This window comes from Rhipicephalus sanguineus, chromosome 1 (genome assembly GCF_013339695.2).
Source record: "Rhipicephalus sanguineus isolate Rsan-2018 chromosome 1, BIME_Rsan_1.4, whole genome shotgun sequence".
Classification (NCBI taxonomy): domain Eukaryota; kingdom Metazoa; phylum Arthropoda; class Arachnida; order Ixodida; family Ixodidae; genus Rhipicephalus; species Rhipicephalus sanguineus.
Genome location: NC_051176.1, coordinates 158,287,342 through 158,303,275, shown reverse-complemented (window position 1 = coordinate 158,303,275; position 15,934 = coordinate 158,287,342). Strand labels below are relative to the sequence as shown.

General features: G+C 43.5%; 1 protein-coding gene across 1 annotated transcript in view; it reads right to left on the bottom strand.

The window, feature by feature from the left end:
- Window positions 1–15,934, bottom strand: part of LOC119400896 (E3 ubiquitin-protein ligase UBR4) — a gene marked incomplete at its 5' end in the record, with an annotated part of 438,348 nt that overhangs the window by 168,382 nt on the left and 254,032 nt on the right. The window contains 1 exon segment of the mRNA XM_037667804.1: window positions 2,535–2,825. Coding sequence (XP_037523732.1) covers window positions 2,535–2,825 — 291 coding nt within the window.

Here is a 15,934-nt window from a genome sequence, read left to right as displayed (position 1 = left end):
CAGCTGTGCCAGCTCTGCGGTCGTGTCTGCGGTTGATCGTTTGCTGCTGCGCGCTACCTTCAGTGATCACGTTTCCCGACCTTCAGCATCCACCGAGTTCCTAGCTGTTTCGTGCTGCGCTTTTCGTCGAGCGGATTCGCCGTTTACAGCAATGGCACCGACTGCTCCTTCGTCTTCGTCCGCGCCTTCGAAGCGCACAAAGCCACCTCGTAGGCTCACGATGACGAACTGCCATCCGCGGACGTTGCCTTCGACGATCTGCGCGCTGGCGGCGTGTTGATTCCAGCCGAGATAACCCTTGAGGGCTTCGCCGACGCTGACAAAGACCTCGAGCTATGTGCGGAGTTGACCGATGACGAAATCATTCATCAAGTTACGGAGGATTCCGATGACTCCGACACCGAGAACGAAGAGCCAGCTCCTACACAGCCAACGAACACGGAGTTGACGCGAGCACTGATGACACTGTCATTGGTGTACAGCGGCAACATGACGTTGACTGAAATTGAGGCAGACATAATCGCGGGCAAGCGGACCGTGCAAAAGAAAATAAGCGACTTCTTTGCGCCCAAGTGCTGACCTATGAGGTAGTGCCGGCCACGTCGTATTTTTTTTTTATAAACGGCTCTTTTCAGAGCCACCTAAACAATGCATTGGCTGAATTGCTATGGGAATCCTGTACTCCGGCTGTGACCCTCTCCGTCAGCGAAAAATACCTACCAAAAATGTGCGTTTTCACGTGCATTCGTTTTTCCGGACTGCCCGATTTTCCGGACGTTTTCGCGGTCCCTTGAGGGTCCGGGAAATCGGACGTCGACTTATGTGATATGTTGGTGCGACGCCAATGCCCTTGATGTGCATGTGTCTGTGCACAGTAAATGTTCGAAGTAATATGAACGATAATTCATGTGGTTGAGCACAACATGGCTAGCACGGCAGCGTGCCATATGTTGAAGATCATGCGCGCTTTGGGCAAGCCAAGAAAATGGCGGTTTTAATGAACACCCTGTATTATATATGCTTGTTATGTGATCCGCCTGGAGATGCACTATATTTTAAATATTAAAGCAAAGGACAGCACGCATGCTTCTACTCCCAGCATCGTGACGGCTTGTGCTCACAGTCATCGAGTGAGCTACAAGGCTAAAAGCTTCGTGCAACAATAAAATTCTTTGATATCTCTATCAGAGCTTCACTTATCAAGCAAAACTGCACGATTAGTGAATTTGGATTTGACATTTTCCTGTATAGTAAGCTTTTCTAAGAAAATATGAACAAGGTTCTACTACATCTGGTTATACAAATGAAGCCCATTATAAGATATGCACACCAGGGAGCAGTTGTTGTCCCTTATACGAGGTGTCTCTTATAAGCAGGGTACCATGTTCTCATTTTTCTGACCAACCCCTATTTTGATGTAGACCCACTGGTGTCTCTTATACCCCTTTGTCTCTTACATCAGTGTCTCTTATAAAGGGATTAAACTGCACAGCAAATATCGTCATCTGCGATAACGTGCTAACACCATGCTAACAGTGCATTGGATTCCATTGGACAAATTACTAATAAGTATCAGAAAAAGTATTCATGTGGGAGGTAGTGGCCAAGTACTACACCAGGGTGGCCAATCTTGCTCTGGTGAGGGAGTGCATTGCTGGCTGTGGTCGCCAGTGAGGCTGCACCCAGGCCTTTTTACACAATTCCATCATCATGCGGTTTTTTTTTAAACCGGTTGGGAATTGTCCGGCACCGGGATTCGAACCGCAGACCTCTTGCATGAAGCTGATGCTCTACCACTACGATGACGATGATAATCAGAAAAAGAGGGAAAGTGAAGGGCTTATGTTTGGGAGGGGGGTGGGTGGTGGCAAGTGTACAGTAGGTAGGTGGAGAGCAGCCGCACCCTATCTTGCAGTTAATCGATGGTAGGTTCCAAGTCTGCAGGGGCAAGCGAGATAGCAATGGACATTGAAAAGACTGCTGCGACATGATGTATGGGACGGGAGTATGTCGGTTGACAGTAGGGTCAGTGAAACATAGCAGGTAAAGCTGGGAGTCTGGTGTCACGCATAAAGCAAGGTATGCTTTCTTAGTTAAACGAGTGAACACAATCCGCACTCAAAAAGAGGGGAGGGGCACTGGCCACATTGCCATTAAAGTAACAGCAGCTCTGCCAGGGCCCCTCCCCCTCTAGGCTTTTATGTGGGACATTGTTATAACAATCATTGCCTACAATAATGATATTTTCATGGTGCTTGAATATTGTATAAGTGTGTTCGACTATATAAGAAGAAATGCCCAAAACCTAGCTCTGTGCAACCCACACCCACACAAAAGCCAGAACGTTAAATGTCAGAAATAGCTCCCTCAAGCAAGCACTTGAAGCACCATATTGAGTTCTACATGAGTGCACTAAGAATTTATCAGCCTAAGCACACAGTTACATGATGCTTGGTCTGCATTATGACATACTGGCTTACTAGGGTCTTTTTTCTTCGTGAACATTAACAGGGCTGAAGACTGTGACCACTGACCTGCATGAATGGTATGGCCCGTACTCCACCCACACTGCGTAACTGCGGCAGAAAACGTAGCATTCGGTCAAGTAAGGCACAACGCAGGGCATGAAGGCCCCAAGCAGTGTCAGGGTCCTCCTGAGGTAGTGTGGGAGGAAGCCCGACTGAGCTCGTCTCTGAACGTGCCAGGCCACCTTCAGGCAATGCATTGTCACCATAGGCGCTACTGCGCCCACTGACATTAGGCTCGCCAGTCATTGAATCAGCCCCGCTGCCTCCACTCTCCGAGCCAGCACCACTGCCACCTTGCTGCAAGGGCACCGCAATGGAGAAAAAAAAAAAAAAGAGAGAGGAAAAAATCATGCATAACACTCTGTCTCTACACACATTGATAACACTGGTTCTGCACAGTTCATGTTAAACAATCCAAACTGTGTCAGTACACATACGTGCATAATAGTCAACAAACAAAACCGAATAAAGCAAACAGCCTATTTTGTTACAATGAGGCTGCACCTGACAAAAATATGCCGTATATAATGCACATTATATACACAATGAAGATGGGATTACATACTGATACAGCAGGCTTCCGTTATTCGACCTTGACTGAAGGTCGCAGCCGGTGACCATACATATCTAAGGGATATAAAGGTAAAGATCTTTGACACAAATCCCTCTCACTGGGTAAACCAATTTACAGGGAAAAATGGAAGTCATCACTGAAGAAAAAAAGGTTGAATTGGCATGTAAATGCTGGGTTTTAGTTTTTAAACAAATCTTGGCTGGACAACCTTTCACTATAAATTTCCAAAGGACCAAGGTTTCGTTATTTTATCATAAACTGTATCTTTGCCAGATAAATTGAGCATCGCTGGTCATCTTATATGCATTCGATTCTAATGGTGACTCCAGCAGTGGTTCCAATAGCAGCAGCAATCGAATTTGCGGCACTTAAATGCAGTGAATTTGATGAACACCCGTAATCTGCTCTCGAAATAGCCAATTTTTGATTTGTGACACAAAGATTTTGATTAGGGGTGTCAAAATATTCGAACTTTCGAATATTTTTCTAATAATGTTTGCTATTCGATTCGCACCGGAATTTGACAATTCAAAGTATTCGACCTCCTGGAAGATAAATACAGCCAACATCCAATTTTTTGGACTCCCTGGGGACCACAAAATCGTCCGAAGAAACGAATTCACGCTTTTTTTCATTCCGCTCAAGCGCTCAAATCTCTTTAATGCCTTCCAGTATACTTATCAGACATTTTGGTGCGCCCAGGCTCTCGTGAATATATTTGGCATTGGCCATGAACCCTGCTTAAGAACGTGTCAACTGCAAATTTGCATCTCGTGATGAGCGCCGCTGATACCAGCAAAGCGCGGAATAGATCAGGGCTCTCTCGGATGGAGCGCTAGGAAACAATTCCGCGGAACATAAAGACTGTGGCGCAAGAACGGACGACTTATCTGGCTTCCAGCTTTCCGATGCGTGTGTGCTCGTAAACGATGCGCACATACATCACCGAATCAGCCGAATCTACCGATACGCAGCATTTGCTGCTGCCTGAAGCTGATCGTTCCTAGATGTGTGCAGCAAATCGCCAACTAAGCTGACGTCGTCACTTTCCGGGCACTTGCTGTGCCGTACGTACGCGTTTGCCATGGAAATGTTCACGATGCCCATTCCGTTCTTGAACGCACACGGGTACGGCAATGGCGAGCTGCTTACATTCGTGAAGGCAACGTGTCTGTGCGGCACACTTAGCAGTCTTGCACAAAGAGGCAGCATGAACGGCGGCGGCGCACGTTACATGCACTACTGAGCAGTTAGCTGAAGATGCTTATCAAAAAAGTTGTCAGCAATTAAGTTGTACTGGCGCGTTTGCCGCCGTCATTCCTCCGTGTATTTCTGGTGCTTATCCGCAAAGACATTGCCGCATCAGCCGCACTGTGCTATGACAGTGGCCCCTTCAGATTTTCGATATGCTTCACACCATCACACTCTAAGATGCCTTTCAGGCTCTGATATGACCGAAAAAAAAAATAATAAAAAAAGAGTGACCTAATTTTTAGGTCTGGCGGTCCCATAGTGCCAATTTCCCACAGGATGGGTGCCCTCCCAAGCGACTGTGAACGTTGTTCTGCCGAGCACCAGGTCGGAAGTACGCTTGTACCTATTTTATCAGTAGGTACCTGGCGGCAGCAATTCACTGCCTCCCAAAGCAGCGGCAGATGCTTGACTATTTCACCAAGGCTGTGGTGGGTTAAGGTGCCCCAAGTGGCCTTTACAGAACCTTATGGGGCCACCTTTCGAGATGAGTACCCAAAAACAACCAAGCGCCAGGTCGCTGTACTCCTCTACCTCTTAAAAAAAAAAAAACCGGTGGGTTCACTGCCTCCCAAAGCAGCCGCGGATGCTCGACTATGCTGTACTGAAATGAAAAACGAGCTGGGATGGGAAGCGCTCTCCTCTCGCAGAAGAAAATTGCATTTGAAATTGTTATTTAAGATATACAATAAAAAAGACTGCATTAATAAAGATACTTACCTTAAACCACCGCATTATCTGTTCAGAAGATCCGATCATGACCTTAAAATTCAAGAATACCGGACTGGAACGAACCTACAGTAGACTCTCAATAAACGAAAATCTCTTAAATGAAATTGCTGCTTAAATGGAACAACTGCCTCTAACATGATTGGTTTTGTGCTTGAATTCTGCACCCCTTTTCATCTCCCAGTAAACGAAACTCCTGTTAAATGAAACATATTTTCCTGGTCCCTTCAGCTTTCGTTGAACAGGAGTCTACTGTATAGGCTAATTCTTTTTTATTCTTTTTTTTTTGTTCGTACTGTTCGAGAGTAGAACCAATTGTCGTGTAACCAAGTGTGCTGTTATAACGAAGACTTGTTTTTTCCCAAACTGTTTGATGTTCGCAACGCTCCAATTTTAATGTGAGCATTCATCATATTCTAATGCATGCATTTCTTTCCCACAAATGTTCACCAGAAGATAACTCCAGCAGTGCAATCCAATGTAAAACCAGAACCAAAACTGCAATCACAACAAACTAGTCAAAGGCATACTGGCCAATGCCATCACAAGCTGGGAATTGTGGATGGCAAGTCCATGCAGCATGACAATGATGACACACTGCTTTCACTTTCATTATGAGTGCATTTAGAAACAGTTATTTTACTTGTGCAACTAGTCGCATCAAGCCACATCAAGTGTTCTCGGCATTCCAAAAAATACCATGCATCACCAAATGGGCTAGCAATGTGATTACTCTGACATGGGCCATGATATAGACATGGGCCATGATCTAAACGCTAAGAGTCATTCCATAAATGCAAGCCATCAAAAGGAAGACATCAAAAGCACTACTGACCATAAGGAGAATATACTTCGCTCTCCAAAGTTCACTGATTTCAGCTTTTTCTTATTGCTGGAATCAGAAAGATACTTTTTTCATGATTAAAAAATTGATGAATGTTCAATGTCTATGTACCTAGTCACGTGCTTCATAGTTCCATTATGTTCATTTTCTACTTTGGGCATATAAAATGTGCGTGTTTGTTTGAGTTGGGGACATATTGTAATTTGAGCCTACACTGCCAAATGAGTACGTGATGCATTTAATTGTGTTTTCTGCCTCTTGCTTAATTAGACCAATTTTGTAGGTCTCCTAAAGGTTGAATTAAGTCTAGTGCACCGATAAAAATAATGCACGTGGATTCCATGCATTCTGAGAATTCATGTTAATAAGTATTTGCAGCGCATGTGAAGAATGATGAAATGAAATTTTACAAGCACCTAAACTTGCATGACAAAGTTATGACACAAATCTCCCCAATGTTATGTGTAATGGAACATTAGCGTTTTCTGAAGTACAATGCACAACACATCAGAACATCCCACGCCAAGAATATGCAGTCCACTAGTGTATTTCAGATGAACTGCCGTTTTCCCTGATCAGATTCTGCTTTCACACGCCTTTTTTTGAAGTTTGTCACACGAAATTTTGGTCTGACATAACACAGCTGCCGCACTGCCTGCACACCCAGCGTGCTCAGTTTTAGTATCACCTGGATCAGGACCTTGAATTTCCATGGTTACTATACCTCAAATTATGTTTGTTTTTGGGGATTTCTAAAAGGCGGGTATGCCATAAACTGTCATGTCCTACAACTTCTCAATATAAGCAACTGCTCTCGAGTTCATAATTAAGAAGTTTTTATTACTTAATCATTTCAATGTAACTTTAGGTGTGGCGAAGTTTTCCCACCTCGATTTAGATTTTGTGTGTGAAGACAACAGGCGCCCGAATTTCACATTTTTGTAAAAAAAATCGGTAATTTCTTAAAGAAAAACACACACACACACCCTCTACAGTATCTATTGTCCCCAGCCCTGTGAGAATGAACATCTCCATGTGACTCTTCACAGCTACCATAGCTAACTTGCATTGCAGCGATGTGGCATACTATAGAGAAGAGTTGAAAACAGTCGGCAGACATTTCACAGACAATAGCCTACATGAGGAATCTCTTCTGCCCCTCCTCAGGCTGTCAAAGACTTGGACAAGCTTGCATGCACACATAGCTCATTAAAATTAAAGCAGCTGGCAAGAAAGGCATTACATTCATTTAGGGCCTTATTCTGAAACGCTCTTCACTTCAGACAATTTCCTTACCTTACGTGAGGAGCCCTTCATGCCTCCTAACCTTAAGGAGCTCCTTCCTAAAAAGTTTCCTTCAACCCTCCTGTCCAAAGGGCCGCCTTAGTAAGATAACGTGCGAATTTCACAAGTCTGGCTTTGAGGGTAGCTGTGTAATAATAAACGTTCACTTTCAAGCAAGAAAATTTAATATTTTTTATAAGTACCGACAAATGATAACGTATACAGTTCTCTTTCGCAAGATAGGCATATAGCTTTTTCCACTTTATTTAACTTTCACCTTTTCCAGAATGCAAAAAGAAGACGGTCGTTTGGAGAACAAGCCTTTTCTATTTCAGTACACATCTGTGTTGTCTTCTCGGGGAATGATTTGTACGTGGGTGTAATCTATGCAGCAAATGACTCCCGAAAAGTCAACAATAATGGGGACTCCATACAGTGCAGCAGTCATTGTACAAGTGCGTTGGTTAAGTGCTTGTGCTGTTTGGTTTTGGTGGTGCAGTAGGCTAACGTGCAGTTCAGAACTCGGTGGTGCTATATGGTTTTGGTTCGAATCCCACGTTTGGCAACATTTTTTAATACTTTTTTTTAAAGTATTGCTTCAAAATTAACATTGCGGCTCCTTCGAGCCCTAACTTTTTTTTTTAGAAAAGAGGATCACGTTGATGTCGGCGGCGGGCACGCTAGCGCCCGTCACTTACACACCTCGCTATGGCACTAGTGACATCAGCAAAATACAGTGCCTAAGGAGTACCGTGGACCAGCAACCTATGTTACTGGTCCCCAATGGCACCGGCCAATTAGTGGCACTGGTGAAATAGTGAAAATCGAATAGTCATCGCGAACAATAGGCTGGATGTGCATATTTGGGGAACAGCCTCACACAGATGCTGCTGCTTACGTACGGTTACAACACGTTCACGAGGTCACCAACAGCACACTGCATTGCACCGGTTGCGAAGAATCGGAGAGTGATGAGAAGCTTTAACACAGATTTGGAGAGGCTTTCCTCTTTTATGATTAATTTTGATGAGACACAGCTCTTTCGGTATGTGCACAATATACAGCTTCAAGAAACAATATCTCGCCCGAAGTTCTTCCTCGCCATACAGTTCCAGAGGGTTCAACCAATCCCCCAGATTTACTGCTGAAAGTTTTGGATAGCGGTACACGTCGCCGTACACGACATCACTTGCTTCTAACGCGAGTTCAATGAAACCCTCAACATTGCTGTCGGCCATCGCAGTGCAGTAGGCTTTTTTCTTCCCAAGTGGCACGTCTATTCTGTTGGCAGACCGAACAGTTTTGCAAAGTACTGCAGGTAAGCACCCTTTCAGTGTAAAGAGAGAGGTAAGGAATGGTTTCCCAGCACTACATTAACTTGAGGGAACACCAAGAAAGACCTCGGTCAGGGAACCTCAGTGAGCAGTGCTCTAGAATACGTGATATGGTGTCCTCAAGCAGCTGAGGCCCCCTCAATGAGGTAAGGTGAGTTTCAGAATAAGGCCCTTAGCACTAAGCAAGAAACATGTGCTCATGCACCGCATGCATAGCCAAGAGAGGCTGTAAAAAATGGCACAGGCACTGAGACGCCTCACTATACAAATGCACAGCAGAAACACAGGCAGTACATGCAGTGCAGAGCGCAGTCTGCAAACAAGCAAGCATTCAGCAAAGCATCATGGCACAAGGCACTGCACACAAGAAACTGCATCCCCACTGTGGAATTGACATGCTGCATAAAGAAGGTGCAAAATGACTGCCATCTCATTGTGGCAATATGCTATATTTAAAGAAGGCAGTGAGGTTTCCCATGTCCACACAGCAGCACACCGCACACACATGCACACGCACCAGGGAAACCACGACGAGTCGATGCATCGGCAGGGAGCACTGCAGCAGGGAACACGGAAATTTTGAAAGGATGTTAGCTATTGGGTGTTCATATTATTGCATGGTTATGTAAAAAAAAAAAAGAGAGAGAGAGAGAAAGAGAGATAAAGCCATTTTTTTGCTGCTGATGCATGAACTGCAAAAAAGTTATATGTAAGCTTTTTTCTAACACTTATAATTCCATTATTATTTATTTTTTAGAAGGAAGTGAGGGGATATTAGATAAGTGTACAAGTTCAGAACCTCTGATTACTGGACATTATTTGTGACAGCTACGTATAAAATTTTTCTGAACAGTCCTTTAGCTGCTCAAGAGCTTGAAGTATGTTGGGATGCCGGGTTTTGCAGTAACAGCTCAGCTGTCTTGGCCATGAATTTGTATAACAATGATTTTATGCAGGCTATTTGCATTTGGCAAGGAAGGCTTGCTGAACTTGCTGAAGAGATGAAAAGTGGTACTAAACTTCCTCAATGTTACTGTTTCCACAGGCAAAGGACAGAAGACAAAAAAAAACTTTCCTGCTGGAGCATATTTGAGACATTAGAGTTGAGGCTGATATCATAGAGTTTCCTACAATCTTTAATAGTGGGAACTATGGCACTGCGATTGTTCAACCACTATGGGAGAGATGGGTAGTACATAGTGCTTGAGGCTTCGAATGCACTTGTAGCTTTGTTTATTGTTGTATTTTGGCTCCTGTTTCGGATAAAGGAATGGCTTGTTTTTAACCTTGTGAGCTGATTTGAATTGGTCAGCCTAAAAGGGGCAATGGGGTGAAGTGGGACTGCTGAACTTTTGCTGAACTTCGTCTTGTGACAAAGTAACTGCAGGCCACACGGAGCCACACGAGGCCGAAAGGATGCAGCTCAGGCAAATCCATGTACTACCAATCATTCCTATGCTGGGTGAAGCTCCATGCAATGCAGCTCCCATAGATACTAGCACCAGATTTCCTTCTAGTGTACTGTTATGAAACTCTGGTTGATATAGCATATGCATTACAGTATGTTATCAAGGTATTTATATGAACTGCAGCAGTAATTGGAAATGCACCACGAATCTTACTCTGAAAATCAACTTCAACGCAGGTATAAACTTTCTTAAAGGGGTACTGACACCTTTGTCGAAGGCGAGTTTACTCTGCCATACAAATCTCCTGTATGCAGAGACAGCGCTGAGCTCAGCAAATGCTGATAAGATATTTTAATTTGATATTAGTCAATTTTTCCATGGCGCATGTACTGACATCGACACTAGCTTGACGCCAGGCTACAGTACAAATTCTGGTGATTTAACGCAGCAGTCTGGCTAGTTGTGATGATGTTAGGTACCAAAACTTCCAAGGTGGCCACTTGAGCATCATCAAAACTTCCAAAATAGCTGCTTGTGCATCACCAACGGAGCCACGGTGCGGCCGTGAAAATGTCACTACATATAGTGCGAGCACGTGACGAGAAGCTCATACCGTGTTGCGACGTCAGGGTACAGTAGGAATGGAAACTAGCTTTTAAAAACATACTGTAATTACTTTTTCAGGGCGCACTCACGCTTAGCACTACCTTTTCTAGGCTCTTGAGGGCTTGACCTTTCATTTGATGAAAAAAAAAAAAAAAAACGACAACTGAAAATATTCGTGTCAGTACCCCTTTAAGTATCTGTGTATATTATTAGGCATGAGCAGTCATAGTGAGAGCCTTCAATTCATGAGGGCAACAAGCAAAGCTGAAAATGCTTAGCTTTCGGTAAAAAGCATGCAACTCTCATTTCAAGGTGTTTTGCTTTGTTTTCCAGCTAATATCGCAGCAGGCACCAGTCATGCCGTGAATGAATGTATGTGCATTTACACTATGTAGCACATGCATTACAATAATGACTTAAGTGCAGTTCATGTCCTTGTTACTGCATACAAACACAGTAGAGTGTGCACCCAGCAATGCTCAAATCTTTATAAATGCAGCAACACACAATTATAACATGTCACCAAAAAGTAGAAACTGGTTCTGTTTTCAAGAAAGTAATTTGTCTACATTTAAACGCAATCACCTTTGAAATCGTCCCCTTGAGTGTAATCATAACAGTGCAGTACTCCTGCAACTTTTGGAACTTGTTTTGAAGGTCTTTACAAAGTAAACTGAGCAACTTCTGTTCTTTGAACTTCACTTCAGCAGTGACTTTTCAGCTGAGTTATTTTGGGAAGAGGGTGAATTCAACAGAAGCCAAATCCAGTAGTTGGAGTAGAAACGTTGGAGTTGGAGAAAAGTTGTAGTAGTTGTGGCAGGAAGCACTGTGATTAAGAAAAAATTGGGGGACCCTTAAGCTTTGCCTTTAAGAGTTGAATGCGATAGCAAAATCCGGCCCCTAGTGCGCACTTCAACCACTAAGTGCATACTTATTAATGTGTGTTGTTACACACATACATGCACGCGTACACAGACAAACGCGTGCACGCATGACATGGTCAGGCCAGGAAAGCGGAGGTCAAACGCCAACAACGCCATAAAGATGCCTTGCTGAGAGCCAGAGAAGCTGAAATGAAGCGTCGTCGCCGTGATATGGATCCCCAACTACGAGCGCGGGAAGCCGATCACAGGCGTCAACGACGCCAAAATGACGCAGAACTTAGAGCTCGAGAAGCGGAGGCCAAGCGTCAGCGTCGCCAAGACAACCCTGACATGAGAGCGATTACTTGACATGAATGTCCCGCCGGCACTCATAGATGAGCAAACTGCGCAGTGTGGCCACTTCTGTAGTCTAGACGTTTTTCACAATGTCCCACAGATGGCAGCACATTATCTAATGTTTGCTGTTTGATATGTTTTCCGCTAGATGGACATAGTTGTCCATTGTTGGAGCTGTTTGCAAGTTGTGTTTTTAGCGGCGATGGGTGCACTATACTGGCTTTTTCGAAGCATGGCATCATGCAAAAAACATAGTTTGATGGCCTCACCAATGCGCCTACAAATCGCCGAATGGGCTCAGTTTCGTCATGACACCTGCCGAACAAAATAAAGAATCACTCAAGGCTGTGCTTAGTTTGCAAGGCACACGGCAAGAAGTCCGAAAGCCGATGGGAGTGCGAAAGGTGTAAAGTTGGTCTTCACATGCCTGTGTACTTCAAAGTTTTTCACAGACGAAAATCGCACTGAAACAGTTGATGCAGTAAAGTGTCACCTAGAGCCATCTAGAGACTCCTTCCACTACATGGCACTTATGTAGTGTTTTTTACGAAGCAGCTGCAAGTAACATCGTGGCTTCGTGGTAGTACACCTGCTTGCCACGCAAACGGCTCAGGTTCGATCCTCAATGGGACTGAAGATTTTTATTGTTTATTTTATTTGCATCTTTCTCGATTTTTCGGTCATGGACGATTTTTCACTCACAACCAACGACACTGTCACCGATGCCAACACCGAAATTTCGGCGACACGAGGTCTCTAACGCTATCGCGTTAATATCCATTTTCTCATGTACCAGAGACCAGGCTGTTTTTGCTCCCTTAGATCCAAAAAATCTTATATAACACTTGCTTTTGATTGTATGGCCATGCGATATGTCTTGATGCACTGCACCAATACTGAAATGCAGGGGTCTACGACCAGTAATAGCAAGCACTTAAATGTGTCTTTCTGCAGAACTTCAGGGAGGCACAACTTAAAATGATTAGCACACTAAGAAGTAGACAAACGAAAAAGATGTGAACTGTACAAAGTGTTCAGAGAACAAGTATAGGGACTTATTCATGTGTGAGACCCCAAGAACAACACCTTATAGCACCTGAAGCTAATTTTGGTGTTTTTCCCTACTATAATATGCTGGCAGTACAAGCCCAAGATCAACAAAAGATTTACTTGGCTATCAGCCTAGCTATTCTAAGCTGGTCAAAAACAGTACCACAATCTCCTGTGTCCATTCTGCTATTTCTAAATCATGCCTGCATACCTGATGATGTGTAGCATGCATAAACAGGCGAAAAAACTGACAGTCAGGTTACCCTGATGCATTCACAGCGGCAACAAGTGAAAGAGTACTGGAAGGTGTAAGAGCTGGTGGCAAATTAAAGCTGGCAGGATGAAGGAGTATCAACAACAAGCTGTTTGCCATGATCAGCTATGTTCAAAATGTGTCCCACCATTTTAAGAAAGCGGCAGTGTGGTGCAATGTGAACGTTTTCATTTTCTTTGCCAAAAACGGGCTAAAGGGCATTTGCACAAAAATGCTATCTTGCGAAAAAAAAGCAAACAGTAAGCACTGAAACTGCACCGTGAAACATGACCTGTCATTTGTGTCTTCTGTCGAGGGGGTTGTCTATCAGATCCCTTTTACTTGGGGGAAAGTTTATGTAGGCCAGACTGGCCATTGTTTGAACATTTGGAGAATGCATACTTGCTTTGAACACCCTGATAAATGCAAATGCTGGCTTTCAGTGCTTCAAAATGTTTTGAGCTGATTCACAAAGGTTCATGGCATAAATTATGGTCACACTAATTTATATGAAAAATACATTATTGCAAAACTTATCAAAACTTAGGCCTTGTTTATTTCTTTTGCGTTCACCAGCCACTAAACTTGACTTCTGCTGCTCAGTAAAGAACACACTGCGCTAAAAAGGTGGGAGTTTTTCAGACACTGAGCAGTTTACTTCAGTGTAGTTTGCTCAAGAAGCCACGTCCACGAATGTGGACACTGGTAGTCAAGAGGCTAAGTACTACTCATGCTTGTTACCTGTTATGCGGGGACAACAAAAACACCCAATCGAGCCCTTAGTGGTGCCACTCACGGAAGTGAGATTTAAAGCTATTTTTGGAGCAGGAAAATGTTAATTTTGGAGCAGTTTGGAGCACCTAAATATGCATTTTGGAGCACTTTGGAGCAACTACATGCACACTGCTAAAGACTTTTAAAGGGACACTAAAGAGAAACAATGAATTGGTTTAGATTGATAAAGTGTGCTCGGAGAACTCCTGTGTAGTCTATTTCACCACCATAGGTTTATTATTAGAGCAGAAAACCAAGTTCAAAGTTTCATTTTTAAATTTCGTGCCAAAATTTGTAATTCGTGACGTAAAAGGTTTCAAAGAGCGTTTAACATATTTTGGTGCCACTGGCTCGACGAAATTTCCACAAACTCGTTATGTCAAGTCTCTGGCCCCCTCACAGGACAATGTACTTCGATTTAACCGATTAGGAACTACGTAGGCCCAAGCAGGCGCCGTCAAAAATATGTGACGTCATGGCAAATGGTGCGGGAATTCCAAGGTGGCGTCGCCACCTGTATTCTCTTTTTGCACGTTTTCTCGCTTATTAAGCGTCTTCTCGCAGCAAGCGTGGTGTTTTTGGTATCGTGGAAGACTACTTTACTAATGCGAGAAAAATCGTTTTGCTCTTTAGTGTCCCTTTAAAAGATTTCGAACACTTAGATTGACAAGCATCATTCCAAATAGTACTGGAATACTTTAAAGCAATACTGCTGTGGTGACAACATGGTGTTGCACACGTTTGGGTGTCTCCTATCATTAAATAAAGATCAAGGTATATGATACGGTCTATTCTTATTAAAGAAAACATCAAATTTGCATACCAGTGCTGAATACAGCTTAGTTCTATTATATGAAGTTCCGAAAAATATTTTTTACCTATAGAATTTCTGTTGCCTATATTCATATGCTTTTTTTTTCCGGAAGCTAATGAATTATTGACGTTCTGTTTTACTCAATACCAATGAGGTTCTCAGTTTGATAGTGAACCTGTGTTCTGTGGCAATCTTACTGCACAGAAAATTTTACTTTCCAGTTTTTCTTCAAAATACAGAAGGGTTATTCCAAGTTTAGAACATGTGGGTTATCATAAGGTCAATTTGCGCAACAGACCAAGGACCGCGCACCACGTGATAATGTTCGCTACCTCAGCCAGGGTGGCCCATCAGTCTCGTGCTGGACACTTCTTTTACTTTAAAAACGAACTGAAACATTCACTAGGCAACCTCGAGCATAAGGGTATTCCCAGTGCACGCAACCTGTGGCACTGTGCAGGTCTCCACATCGAATATCCTGACTATCAAATACTACATCCACCATTCGCGATTCAAATGATTCGTGCACTCACTATTTGAGTATTCGCACACCCCCAGTAAAAAGTAATCATAGCAGAACACAATGCTTCACAAGAGACTGGGATTAGCCACACTGGTGACTACAGATGCACTTCATGTAGAAAAACACGCGCTCTCAAACGTTAGCCGTTTGTAATTAACCGCTGCCCAAATACATCGCATGCGCGTGATTGATCGACCCATAAAACGAACTGCTAATACATCATGGCGATTCCAGCTTCCGTGAATTCCTACAACAGTAAGCCCATTACGTTTAGAAGACAGAAATTACATTTTTCAATGGAATACAGTAGAACCTCGATACGTTTCCGAAAAAAAAAAAAAAAAACGCAGAAAATAAACATACGATCCGGGAAAACGTACGATCCGAATCCAGTGAAAATTGAGGCTGACAAGCCCATATTGAGGTGCAAGGGCAAAAAGCATTTATTTCTCAAAAAACATGGAGGGACTCTTCGATTTTCGAACTCCTGACATCTCGCTGGCAGCCAGAGGTCAGCCAGCTAGTTCCGGTCCTGACCGAAAATAACGTCGTGGTCACGTGTATTGAAATCCCGAGACAACCCGACTATTGCTAAATCGAACTTTGGGACAACCAGCGTAAACGTAAAGATACGCTACCGCCATGTCAGAAGACCAAAGTTTGCACTGCATGAGCGTCGGTTCTTTCTGCATTGCTGCTTGGAAATATGGGGCTAGGTTTGCCGAAGAGCAGAAGTGATAT